This window comes from Rhineura floridana, chromosome 5 (genome assembly GCF_030035675.1).
Source record: "Rhineura floridana isolate rRhiFlo1 chromosome 5, rRhiFlo1.hap2, whole genome shotgun sequence".
In the NCBI taxonomy this organism is placed as follows: Eukaryota; Metazoa; Chordata; class Lepidosauria; order Squamata; family Rhineuridae; genus Rhineura; species Rhineura floridana.
Window position 1 is genome coordinate 94,380,774 of NC_084484.1, and position 13,739 is coordinate 94,394,512.

The 13,739-nt window shown below is 39.3% G+C and overlaps 1 protein-coding gene across 3 annotated transcripts in view; it reads right to left on the reverse strand.

Annotated features, from left to right (window-relative positions):
* The window catches only part of PDXK (pyridoxal kinase), an 82,017-nt gene that overhangs the window by 12,661 nt on the left and 55,617 nt on the right, over window positions 1–13,739 (reverse strand). For all 3 annotated transcript variants that reach the window (XM_061627533.1, XM_061627532.1, XM_061627531.1), the window contains exons 7-11: window positions 12,791–12,836; window positions 8,449–8,560; window positions 6,318–6,454; window positions 3,846–3,912; window positions 2,615–2,729 (exon numbers count right to left, since the gene is read on the reverse strand). In XM_061627533.1, coding sequence (XP_061483517.1) covers window positions 2,617–2,729; window positions 3,846–3,912; window positions 6,318–6,454; window positions 8,449–8,560; window positions 12,791–12,836 — 475 coding nt within the window. In that variant the 3' untranslated portion in view covers window positions 2,615–2,616. The remainder of the gene's footprint in view (window positions 1–2,614; window positions 2,730–3,845; window positions 3,913–6,317; window positions 6,455–8,448; window positions 8,561–12,790; window positions 12,837–13,739) is intronic.

The window sequence follows — 13,739 nt, forward strand, 5'->3', positions numbered from 1 at the left end:
TTTCAACTTGTTCATTAATGACCTAGAATTAGGAGTGAGCAGTGAAGTGGCCAAGTTTGCTGACGACACTAAATTGTTCAGGGTTGTTAAAACAAAAAGGGATTGTGAAGAGCTCCAAAAAGACCTCTCCAAACTGAGTGAATGGGCGGAAAAATGGCAAATGCAATTCAATATAAACAAGTGTAAAATTATGCATGTTGGAGCAAAAAATCTTAATTTCACATATACGCTCATGGGGTCTGAACTGGCGGTGACCGACCAGGAGAGAGACCTCGGGGTTGTTGTGGACAGCACGATGAAAATGTCGACCCAGTGTGCGGCAGCTGTGAAAAAGGCAAATTCCATGCTAGCAATAATTAGGAAAGGTATTGAAAATAAAACAGCCGATATCATAATGCCGTTGTATAAATCTATGGTGCGGCCGCATTTGGAATACTGTGTACAGTTCTGGTCGCCTCATCTCAAAAAGGATATTATAGAGTTGGAAAAGGTTCAGAAGAGGGCAACCAGAATGATCAAGGGGATGGAGCGACTCCCTTACGAGGAAAGGTTGCAGCATTTGGGGCTTTTTAGTTTAGAGAAAAGGCGGGTCAGAGGAGACATGATAGAAGTGTATAAAATTATGCATGGCATTGAGAAAGTGGATAGAGAAAAGTTCTTCTCCCTCTCTCATAATACTAGAACTCGTGGACATTCAAAGAAGCTGAATGTTGAAAGATTCAGGATAGACAAAAGGAAGTACTTCTTTACTCAGCGCATAGTTAAACTATGGAATTTGCTCCCACAAGATGCAGTAATGGCCACCAGCTTGGACGGCTTTAAAAGAAGATTAGACAAATTCATGGAGGACAGGGCTATCAATGGCTACTAGCCATGATGGCTGTGCTGTGCCACCCTAGTCAGAGGCAGCATGCTTCTGAAAACCAGTTGCCGGAAGCCTCAGGAGGGGAGAGTGTTCTTGCACTCGGGTCCTGCTTGCGGGCTTCCCCCAGGCACCTGGTTGGCCACTGTGAGAACAGGATGCTGGACTAGATGGGCCACTGGCCTGATCCAGCAGGCTCTTCTTATGTTCTTATGTTCTTACCCTGGTTATTTTTAAGGAAGGAAAGAACACTGCCAGAAGTGTTTTCTAAAGTGCTGTGGACTGCTTCAATACCCTGTTTTATCTCAAGAAAATAACAAGAAAGAAAAAGTGTACAAAATAAAAAGAGTACAAATGTCAATTTATCCATAATTCCTATGGGGGGGAAATGGAGAAAGAGAGACAGGAGTAGCAGGTTTAAAATTCTAAATTGCATGAGTATGCTTAGTCTTGGCACTGTTAGATTATCAGCAGCTAAGAGGAATTGAAACTATTTTAACCATTTTAGAGATTATTGCATGTAACAGAATCTAGGACGCTGTGTTTATTTCCCTGGGATCCAAACATGTTTTATGTTTCACTGGAGTGCACTGATCATCATTTATTTTTGAAAGTTAAAATTTTAACAATAACAACTCTAAAATTAATGAAGATCGGGCTGTTGCATTGATAAATAATAGGGATAAAACATTTCCCCGCCGCCGCCAACTATTCATTTCCACCAGGCTTGCATGAGATTTCTGCACAGGTGTCATTGAAGGCATGGAGGTTGTGCAACAGCAGTGGTTGGTGTGTCATGACCTTGGTGGAAGCATATGTCTGACTAAGCCTATTGATTATCTGGTCTTTTTTGTCTCATCATCCATTCCAGAAGAAGGTGCACACTAACCAGAGGTCATAAACAGTGAATTGGTCTCAACAAACAACAAACTTTCACTCCCCTCCTAGTCATCGCTAGATGAAATGGGATATTCCAGTTTCATAAGTAATACTTATTAAGGAAACTTGCATCTTGCAAGTCTTTCGATAAAACGGTGTCAAGCATATCAGAGGTAGAATCACCATTGTCTTTTACTCATCTGCATTTCTTTGTGGAGAGAAGGAAGGGGAAAAATGGCATGACTTTTGGTTGCTTGATATTAAAGGATTAGCACCTCTGGATAGTGGAGTCCTGCATTTTTTCACAGACCAGGCATGGGAGCAGTTCTCAATAGTACGTTGTTATACTTCCAAGGCCTGTAGAGACAGAGTATCCAAAGGCTGTCTGCAGACCCCCTCCTCACACTTTGCCTGAATCTCTTTCTAGTTTTTGTTCCAGGTGGGTTGAGGTACTGAACACTGAAGCAGGATACCAAACTACTTCATTTAAGTGGAAAGGTAACCTACTCAACTGGCACAAGATGCTTTTCCACAGTTTATACACTCCAAACAATCATTCCAACTAACAAATGCATTCTGAAAGTCTTTGGCAAGGCAAGAAAACTTGTGCTCCCAAACCCAGGGTTCCTAACAAGACTGAATTAATCCGACAGCCATTTTTATACCTGGGAGGGAGTTGAAATGCACACCTAACTCTTTTTTTCTTTTTAATTCGACTGAGGCCAGCACATGTGCTTGGTAGTGGATCTCATCTATGCTGGGCACTATTTCATGGAAGTCAGGTTTCTGCCACAGATCTAAGGCAAACATTACAATTTACAGGAAAGAAAATGAGGACATCAATACATTGTGCATTGTTAGAAGATATACAACCTTTATAACACAGTAGCTTTTATTATTATCTCTGGGTTTTCTATGTCCTTTTTGCTTTGGACCATCCTCAGTTCCAGCTGGGCTGAATTAGGTCTGTTTCCTTCTCCAGCTTGGGCTTAGAAACAAAACAACAAAAACAATGAAATGCCACAGATGTTAATTTTTAACGTAAACAGTCTAGAAGAAAAATACGTCCTTCCCAGCCCCACATTCCTCACCCTATTATTATGTTTGATTCTCTGCAATTAAGAACATAAAAAGAGTCCCACGGCATCAGACCAAAGGTCCATCTCCTGCATCCTCTTGTTTCTCACAGTGGTCAGCAAGATGCTTATGAGAAACCCACAAGCAGGACATGAGCCCAATAACACTCCCTCACTGTTTGCTCATAGCGCGCTGCCCCTGAACATGGCGGTTACATCTAGTTATCAGTTAAAGCCATCTAAGCCCTCACAACATCTTGTGGCAGCAAATTCCTTAAGTATTTGTTATCCTGGGGATGGAGAACTTGTGGCCCTCCAGATGCCATAACGTCCATCAGCTCCAATCACAATGGTCAAGGATGATAGGAGTTGTAGACCAGGAACATCTGGATGGCCACAGCCTACCCATATTCAAGTTCTCCTTAGTATACTGCCACGTGATTTCATTTGATGACTCCATGAGAGGGGAAAATATTTCGATTTGCTTTCTCTATACCAGAAGTAGCCAATGTGGTGCTTTCCAGATGTTGTGGACTCCAACTCACATTATCCCTGACTATTGCCCATGCTCACTGGGACTGACAGGAGTTGTAATCCAAAATATCTCAAGAGTACTATGTTGGCTATCCCTGCTCTAAATAATGCATACTTATATTAACATATTTCATGTCCCCCTGTTAATAGTCTTTTCTCCCCTAAGTTAAAAAGCCCCAAGTGCTTTAGCATTTCCTCATATGTCATACATACACAGATTCAACATAAATGGGCACTTCCTTGAATGTATTAAACATTATTATAATAGGTCATCCACATCAATTAATAAGTGGATTGTGATTTATGTAGAATTGTTATACATAGAGGAACTTGTCAGGATTGCCTGATCCTCTGCCTGATCCTTTTTACTGGAGACTGAAAAAACAAACAAACCTGAATGGAACCTCCCACATGCACCTCTGACCCTCTCCTTAATATGACTTTTCAAATAACAGAAAATGACTAAATTCAGAAACATGATGTAAATGGGTTACCCTTTGCACTCTTTATGGTTCTCTGTAAAACATGCTGCATGGCTGACACTGTCTTTTCACATGCCACCTGCAATTGTAAGAAGAAGAGTTCAGCTTTATTGGCACTTCGTTGACTCTGGCAAGGAGTAGAACTGCTTTATTGACACTTAGGACAATTTGTTACATCCATTCTCTTCAAAACATGTGTCCATGAGCAGAAACATTACATTTAAATGGTATTTCACTAAGAATACTTGACAGAAAGCATTTGGCACCTATTTTTCTATTATACCCCAAAATGAAAGGTTAGAGACAGAGTGGTCTATAACACTAGACAAATATTTGGGGTTTTAGCATCTAATACATACAAGATTTAATCATGATATTCTCTTGCTTTTTCAGAAATTTTGAGATCATACTGCAGAAAGCTATAGTTGCCCATGGTGCATGAAAACGTATGTTTATCCAGGCATATGGTGGCTGAAGCAGATTGTTCCTGGCAAAGCGGAGATCACTGAACGGAATAATGTTTTTATCTGCAACTGTATTTAGAATGTTTTTAATTGTTTTTAGAATGTGTTGTTGTTAAAATGTTTTGTTCTAAATGTGTTTGCCACCCTGGGCTCCTTTAGGAGGAAGGATAGGATATAAATTTAATTGATAATAGATAAATAAATAAATAAAGTCACCTTATAATGGATCAACCTATTAGTCAATTTACCCACCATAGTGCCTATTCTGATTAATAGTTACTCTCCAAAGTCTCAAGCACATATATTTTCCAGCCGTACCACCCAAGAACCTTCTAAGCAGAGATTATTTTAACTGGTATACACTTTTATTGTATTTTATTGACCGGTCAAGCTGGTCTTGCAGATTTCCCTAGCCCTTCCAGCTCCACCTGGGAACTAGCACCCAGCAACTAGCATTCATCTCATAGACATGTGGTGTGACAGATGTCATTTGATGTGACAAATGCAGGCACCTACAGGAAATTATGCTCAGGACAAATAACACACTCATATCTCCAACTTCCACATTGTTTCTCCAGATATATGATAGGATGAATGCAGAGCCACTTATCTACAAATATGTATCCCATAAGAGAAAGTCAACAGTACCTTGTCATTCAAAGACATATGCAGTACACATAACCTTCAAAAGATACTTCTGAGGCTTCGAATGCTTGGAGATTAGGGTCACAGAAACAGTGGAAACCATGGTGTGAGTGGTATTGAATGCTAGTCCTTATCAGAGTAGACCCATTGAAGTTAATAGACACGACTACCTTGGTTTATTCATTTTAATGGGTTTACTCTGAGTAGGATTTAGTTGAACACAATCCATGGTTTCCACTGTTTCTCTGGCTCTTATGTCATATGAGCCTGACCCATTTCTATGTGAATCTAGGAATGTCTCCATTTGCACCTTATCAATCATAGTAGAAGTGACAGGTATCTGAGCTCAGGATTAATCTCAAATGTAGGTGTTTATAAATCTTTTTTAATTCAGAAAAACTCTATAGGGTTCTGCTCATGTATCATTACGATTCTAACTCATCCAGGATCAACCTACAGCTGGAACTGGGACACATCTAACCCAGTTCTTAGGGCATTTAATAGCAAACCTCTCACTTTGAAATCTCTGTTAGAAAGGATCCTGGAGAAAAGGGCACTTTTAAGTACTTCTGGCATTTAGGTACTGTAAGATGTTGTGCTCTTCCGCACTGCCAGCATTAACTGCATGTTTTGCCTCAACATTTAAACCAGATGAACTTTTTGTTTATCTCATTAAAATATGTTTTTATAAAATATATAATTAAACACTTTTCTTGTAGTTACTCCTTTAATTTCGTTCCTCCTACTTAAAAATACACACAAAAATCATATTTCTTAAGTGGCCAGCATCTTTAAACAAGGACTCTGTTTGTAGCACTAAATCGTGGCCCAGCAGTATGAGACAAGCTGTAGCAAGCCTTGGACTTTTATGTTCTTCCACATCCCCAGCACAGCTGTGAGGAGATCAAACACTTCTGCTTCCATTTTAGATTTAACAGCACTTTGCTGTGTCATCTGAAGCCTAAACAGTGATTAACTATGATTAGTTGAAACTAGCCATAAAACTGTGGTTTGAAGTCAACTTTTATGCATCGACCATAGTTAATATTAACCGTGCTTTGTCAGGATTCAGATGACATGGCTAGCTGCAGTTAATCTACAATGGAGATGAAAGCTTCCAAACTCCTTCTTGCTGAAATGCTGGAGGAGGAGGAATGCGTGAACCCAAGACCCTCACAGGCTGATTGTTGTAACACTAAATTACGGTTTACTGTTACATCTAAACAATGCCATTTATGCTCTTTTATTTTATGTTGCCTCTGTTGTTGACCACAATCTTGTTTTCTTCATTTACCAGTAAATGAATTAAAGTAAAGGTAATATTTTTCTCTCATCAAGACAACAGGAAAACTAAAAGAAAGTATCTCTTCCATACCTTAAGATTGTCAGGATGCTTGTGGGTCCAGGCCAAGAGCATGGCAGCAAACAGGTCTCCTGTTCCAACAAAGACAGCATCTACTTTAGGAGACTCCATTCGGATCCTCTGGGTCACTGTGGTGCCATCTGCTGCAGCTGTTAAAGCAGACTCACATTTATATTCTTCCCAATTATTGTATCCAAATAGGAATCTCAGGCTAATTCACAGGTGGGCAATGTAGCACCCATGTGCCAAATATGGCCAGCTTATCCCAGTTCCACACATTATTCCAAACCCATTTCAGGCCAAATTGGAAGCAACCCTGGAGAATTATGGGCAGCATGGGTGTATGCAACAGTTCTGTGGAACACAGAAAAATTAAAATTGGACTGGGCATAGAATTCAATTTCCTGAGAATCTCAGCTTTCATTTTAAAAAGACAACCAAGTTCTAGTCCCATGAAGAGATGCCTGAAAGTATGTGGGCAATGCCTGTTGACTTCTCAGAAACTAAAGTAGTGGCTGAATAAGATTTTCCATGATTGGGAAAAGAATTTTAGTTTCCCACATAGCTCTTTACCATATCCTATGACTAGCAAAATCAAGATAAATTATGCAAAGTAACACAAATTACACAATGTATTATGCAAAATTAAGATAACTTTGGCAAATTTGCACAATTTACACAGGCAGTAGATTTTCTGAGTGCAGAATTTAATTTCATGGTGTAGAATTAAAAAAAAACAGCAACCAAATTTGCGTTTGGGTACAGATTACACACAACTATGACACATGTGAATTCAGTAAACGTGAAGGAGAATGCTGTTCAGTTGGAGATTCTGCAAAAACCAGAGCAAGTTCAAGTAATCAAGCTGTGAAATCTTGCCCATGTCGTTAACTAAACCATATATCATAAAAATCACTCCACCATACAAATTCCATATTTATGGGACACAAGTATTGGAAGGTTGTGGATTGTTTCCCTTTTGGCTCAATAATGCTCCTTAAACTGTAGCAACAAAAGCTCTATTCAGACGAAACTCTTACACACTGAATCAACACGTGAGTAGTAGGGAGCGGGACCAAGCCAACTATCTCCATTTCCTCTGTAACATATGAGGGCTTGACCCTCCCCTTGACATCTATGCAAAGATCTGCAGAGAGGAAGTCTTCATGCATATAACTGTACATGCCAATGACATCCATAACATCTAGAACCCTGTGCAACCAGGGTCCCTTTGTCTGTATGTGCAAAGGCTTCCTCTTTGCAGATGTTCATGGCGTGCACATGGATGTCAAGGCAGGGCAAGATGCAATGCACAAAATATGGGGGCAGGACTAGTTGGCACAGCACTGCTCACACATTGACACAATGCACAAAATTTAGGAAGTACTATTTTAAAATAAATGGTAGGGCAGTAGGAAGGGTAAGAGTGTAATAGATTGGAAGAGAGGAGAGTTAAAATCTAAATTCACTGAGCAGAATCCATTCAGCATTACTGCTGCGTGACTCCCATCCATTGAACTGAGTTTGCATAAGAATCAATGTGGCTGAAATGGGAACAAATACAGCCATTTTAGGAGATTTGCCTATCAGATCAGGAAATAGTTAATATTTCTCGAATTGCCTAATAAGTCTCTTGAACATACACCTCCCACCCCATTATTGGAGGATGATCAGCCCGTAAGTATTTCTAGTCTTCTTTCATGTTACATTAAAATTGGATTTTTTTCTTATGACAAAGCTGCAAAACAAACTGCTGCCAAGTGAAACATAACTTCTTCAGAATAAAGGATAAAATCCTAACAGTGCAATCCTGCACATCTACTCAGAAGTAAGTCCTACTGAATTCAATGGGGCTTACGCCCTGTGAAGTGTACACAGAACAGCAGCCTAAACATTTCTTTACAACAAAGTACCTGCAACATTTGTTAGTAATATCTCAAAATATTGCTGCCCTCAGCTCCTACTGGGAGGGAGGGCAGGATAATAACAATAACAACAACAACAACAACAATGCCTTTGCTTTATTTTTACCTGTGTCTGACAAAAACTGAAAGTGTTCTTCCTTGTTGTGTATTTTTAACACATACACATGTGATAAGATTAAAATAGAATTTTCTCATTTAAAACAAATAAATCAACCTACTTTTCCTGTGGCTTCCTATTGCTATCAGGTAATCATCTCCTGAAGGAGCCTGGAGGTCTGAGCTGGTGATTACAACGGTCTCTGGTCCCATATTGTGGAGCATATCCATCACCTTTCCATGTACCAAAAAATAAAATAAGAGAGTATTCATTATGTATGATTGAGGAATAATGGCAAACAGTTAAATGTTCCAATATTTTTTTAAAAAAGCATACAGTTTGATATAACATACTTGGTAATTTATATTTTACATTAAACAAAAAAATGTCCTTATCAGTAAGAGCCTCTCTGTTTTTAATAAGTGTTTTTGATATGTATATTGTATTTTATATTATTATTACTGTACGTCGCCTAGAGTGTCCGTTGACCCGGACAGATAGGCGACTAACAAATAAAAGTTTATTGTTATTATTATTATTATTAATATGCTCCTCTTCATGAAAACAAAAAAGCTGCTTCACTAACATTGGTTTAACAGTTTGGGCTTTCACAGCACAGCCCTATACATGTCTGCTCAGAAGCAAGACCCATGAGTCTTATTAAGCTATTAGATTGCAGTTTTAGACATACGTTTTCTTCAAAACAGTTGATTTTGGTTCTAACAGAATGAAATGGAGGACAAAATAGGATATTTGCATGGAAAACACAAAAGGTCTGGGCTGAGTATCTTGTTTCAGCCAAGACACAGGGTTTCACACATTCCAGAAATTAGTGACTACATGGTGGTATACTGCATGTACCAGTTTTTTTTTCCTGCCTTCCGAGAACTGTATTCACAACGCTAAGGTAGGACTAAGTAAAGTATTTCTCAGAACCTTCACTTGAGTATAATTCCCAGGGTTACTTTGGGAAAGCCACTGTAATTAAAACAATTTAAAATTGCCTTTAATTTGCTGTGTAGTTGGCTCTCAGCTCATAATTCTGTGGTCACAGAAACAAAGGGGAGTTGGGCCTCTATGAAAGTCTGATTCAGCCAGCTCTTTGTTACAAAGCAAGTGTTCAGATCATAAAAACCACCTGTGTTAGTATAATTGAGATGGGATTGCATTTTAATCACATAGTGTTATAACCATATTGTTTTGCGCCTGGCTGGAACTTCTTTATTTTCAAAGAGATATTTTCCTCTTTCACATTGGGACTGGGTAAGCAGACAAGCTGATACAAAACTCTTCTACTAGGAGTTTAGGACTAGAAAATATATAGACCTAAAGATAGCAGCTTATTAACTTGTCAGACAGTCCAGAGACTACTTAGCTTGAGCTTATTTCCATGAATGAGACAGAAAGTGCAAACGACATTATAATTAGCAGTGAAAGCTAGGAGGGGTATTCCCTGGTGACTCCAGAAGCATTAAAAAAAGAGTAGAATAAAGATAAAAATAGCTGTAATAGTTGAAGATGCATCCTGCTGCAGGGGGAAAGTGTAATCTGTGGGCTGACATTCAACTGGCTTTGCTGGGAGAAAAACGGCAAAGATCAGAGTCCTGTTTATCACTGGCATCAGGACATTCATCAAGACAGAAACTAATTAGTGAAACTTAACATCAAAGTAATTTACTACAGGAATTAATTGCCATTGTAGATTGCTAGAATATCTATGCTCCAGCACCCAGTTCTCCCATCTATAGACAGTGTGTTCACCAGAACCTTAAGGTGGCAATCCAGTGGTAAACTATATCAATAGAACTTCAACAGCCATAACAGTGAAGAACAGTGGTGTGATAACATAACACAGTCATGACCATTAATACCCAGCACACAATTATCGCAGCAATAATAGCTATAATATTCTTACAATAGTGTATCTCACAGCACAACTATTTTTTAATGATTTATCTTTTTATACAGCACACTTTTGAATGTGCAGATATACTCTACAATTGCCATTTTATTTTAGCATCACAGTTCTCTGTCCCTGTTAACTGAATCTGCCTGAAGTCCTGGATGTCAGACTGACTCTTTCTTCTTTCATCATGAATCAGAACATAAAAGGAACAGCTTGCCATCCATCCGTAATACAAGGACAAAACTATCTTCTCTTTTCTTAATAGCAGTTGGGTAATAGCAACTACCAAGAACAAGAACAGGACACTCAGGGCTCCTTGCATACCACTTCTTCAATGAAGTGGTTTGCTGGCAAAGCAGAAGTTCAACTTATCATCTTTTATTTAGCTGGTGGTTAGATTAAGGAGGCCTTGTATGAGAGTTTCCAGGAATTTGTTTTGGAGATAAAGCAGTATCAGAAGCTAAGGATTTCACTTGCAGGTCAAGTCTGTGGAATCAAGAGAGACCCTGAACAAAGACATAATTGCCCTAAAAGATCTCCTTAGTAAAAAAGTTCATGGCCCTCTGGCCTATATAGTTCAACCCTATGGCAAAATGGAAGCATTACTGTCATAGTACTGTCATGTAAACACCAGGGGGCAGTACTATATAATAAAATAATGCTGAAAGTCATTTTTGCAATGTTAGTGTTATTTTCGCCAGTGGAAAGTGCATTTCTCTGTAATGAAGGGTGTAGCCATTTCTAATGCAATATTTCTCCCGTATTTCTAGAATTGAGAGCAAACATTGCTCTGGGTGCATTACATCGTTAGTATTTTTGCAGAGACATAGCTTTGTTGTTGTTATGTGCCTTCAAGTCAATTATGACTTATGGCGACCCTATGAATCAGTGACCTCCAAGAGCATCTGTCATGAACCACCCTGTTCAGATCTTGTAAGTTCAGGTCTGTGGCTTCCTTTATGGAATCAATCCATCTCTTGTTTGACCTTCCTCTTTTTCTACTCCCTTCTGTTTTTCCCAGCATTATTGTCTTTTCTAGTGAATCATGTCTTCTCATGATGTGTCCAAAGTATGATAACCTCAGTTTCATCATTTTAGCTTCTAGGGATAGTTCTGGTTTAATTTGTGCTCACACCCAATTATTTGTCTTTTTCGCAGTCCATAGTATGCGCAAAGCTCTCCTCCAGCACCACATTTCAAATGAGTTGATTTTTCTCTTATCTGCCTTTTTCACTGTCCAACTTTCACATCCATACATAGAGATTGGGAATACCATGGTCTGAATGATCCTGACTTTGGTGTTCAGTAATCCATCTTTGTATTTGTTAAAGCTAAACACTGTGGATTTATGCATATTTATACTCTGACTGATACTTTAAAATGGCTGTAAGCAACAAGTAGACAGCCCTTAGACCTGTTTCAAAAGCCCTCTGTAAGTAGTCAGGGTAGATCTCTGGCAAAGCAAACTGCCCGTCCCCCAGCAGCCCTCTGATGGGGAGAAAGAGAGAGAAAAAGAGAGACCTCATTTGCCCATAACACCAAACCATGGCATAGTGCAAATGAGCAAACAGATGGTCAGCTGCTTTGCTCCCCCTTGGTCATTTTGCTGCTGTACTTTACTGAGCTAAGCCATAGTTTGGCTTAACCGATCATCCAAACCTGGATTTATGGATTAGCTCTCAAAGGCAAACCATGAGCTGTAAACCACAGTACAGCCTTTCCCAACTTTTGGGTCCCCAGAAGTTGGTGAACTACAATTCCCATCATTCCTGACCATTGGCCGTGCTGGCTAGGGCTGATGGAAGTTGTAGTCCAACAACATCTGGGGATGAAAGGGTTGGAAAAGGCTGCCATAGGACAAACCTTGGTTACTACTTGTGGTTTGCCTGGAGAGAGTTAAACCACGAGCCCAGATTCAGATGACACTCTAAACCAAACTACAACTTAGCTCAGTGAAGTGCAGTACTGAAACAACCAGGGAGGAGCAAAGCAGCCGTGAACTTCTCCGTAGGAGCATTCATGTTTGCTGTTTCGCACTAAGTCATAGTTTGGCTTAACATGACATGTGAACTGGGTCAAAGAAAAGGGTTAGCCTTGCTTACTTTTGGCTCTGGCCCCACCCACTGTTGTCATGTAGCCTCTCCACAGATTATCCCCAGATAAAAAAAGGTTGCCTGCTTCTGCTTGAAAAGCTCTCATGTGGTCACCTGCAGGCCTTGCTATTAAGCTCATACCCTCTAGTAAATGCACAGAAGTGATGAGTGTATGAACTAGCACTTCCATGTGGCAAATGTCTACATGGGCCACCACCATTTAAGCAATCACAACTACCCTTTTTCTAGTATTCACAATCATACAACAATGGTAAGAGCTGCAAAAGCCCTCACATGGAGGCACCACTTCATTTAACTGTAATCCCCATGATTTCCACATGTCCAGCGGCACTTCTGTGTTCACCTACAAGTGATCACATGGAAGCTTTGAAAAGTTTTCACTGGAACTTTAGGACACAAAACTGTTTATTTATAGCTAGAAATCTGGGTTCCCGTACACTTACCTCTATAGCCTCTTTTTCAGTGTGTATCTTCCTCCCAGTAAGTAATCTACAAATCAGAAAATAGTATCTCAGTATCCTTTAAAAAACATTTTTTTTGCTACTCAGGATTGTATTAATTAATTAATTAATTAATTAAACTTGTATACCGCCCCATAGCCGAAGCTCTCTGGGCGGTTTACAATAACTTAAAACAAATACAATTTAAAATACATATTTTAAAAACAATTTAAAATAATTTAAAACAATAATAATAATTTCTATAGTGCTTTCCACTGTGTAATTTACTAAGAAACATCATCTTCTTATGCAAAATGAGGTAAAACTCATAAACACAACTTATTGCACAAGGATGCAGACTTGCCAAACTGGCCCTCCAACACGGTAGACGCATTATAAAAGCCCCAGTGCTATGCCTCCAATATAGCATTATGGAAACGCGAGTATCTAGCGAGCACAGAGCTTTTAAGGAAGATTTTAGCTGCCTCGTCAGCCACTGTAACAGTCCTAAGTATAATTCTAGCCTTTTTCCCCATCAGCCTTCGTACCAGTCAGTGTCCAAAGGTTCATTCTCTGACCTATTTCTGTGTCATATTTTATGCAGTTCAGTGAATTTAGGAGCTGTATTGTGTTGGCACAATGGATAGAGAAAAGTTGCATGCGTCGAGTCATAGCTTATTTGAATTGGCAGAAAAAGCAGTGAAAATGCCTGAAATAAATTAAATTAAATAGGTTACATCAGTCCCACAGTCAGGAGACTCTACTTTTCTCTATCCAAGTACTCAGTGTTCAAGGCAATAAGGCATCATAAAATAATGATACAAATTCCCAAAACATTCCTAAAAGCCAGCTGAACATATCCTTAACAATGTTCTCCCTGCCTGTGGCTAGTGTCTTCCCATCAAAAGGCTCCAAACATCACACAGATGATTGTTACCAAGATGTTATTCAG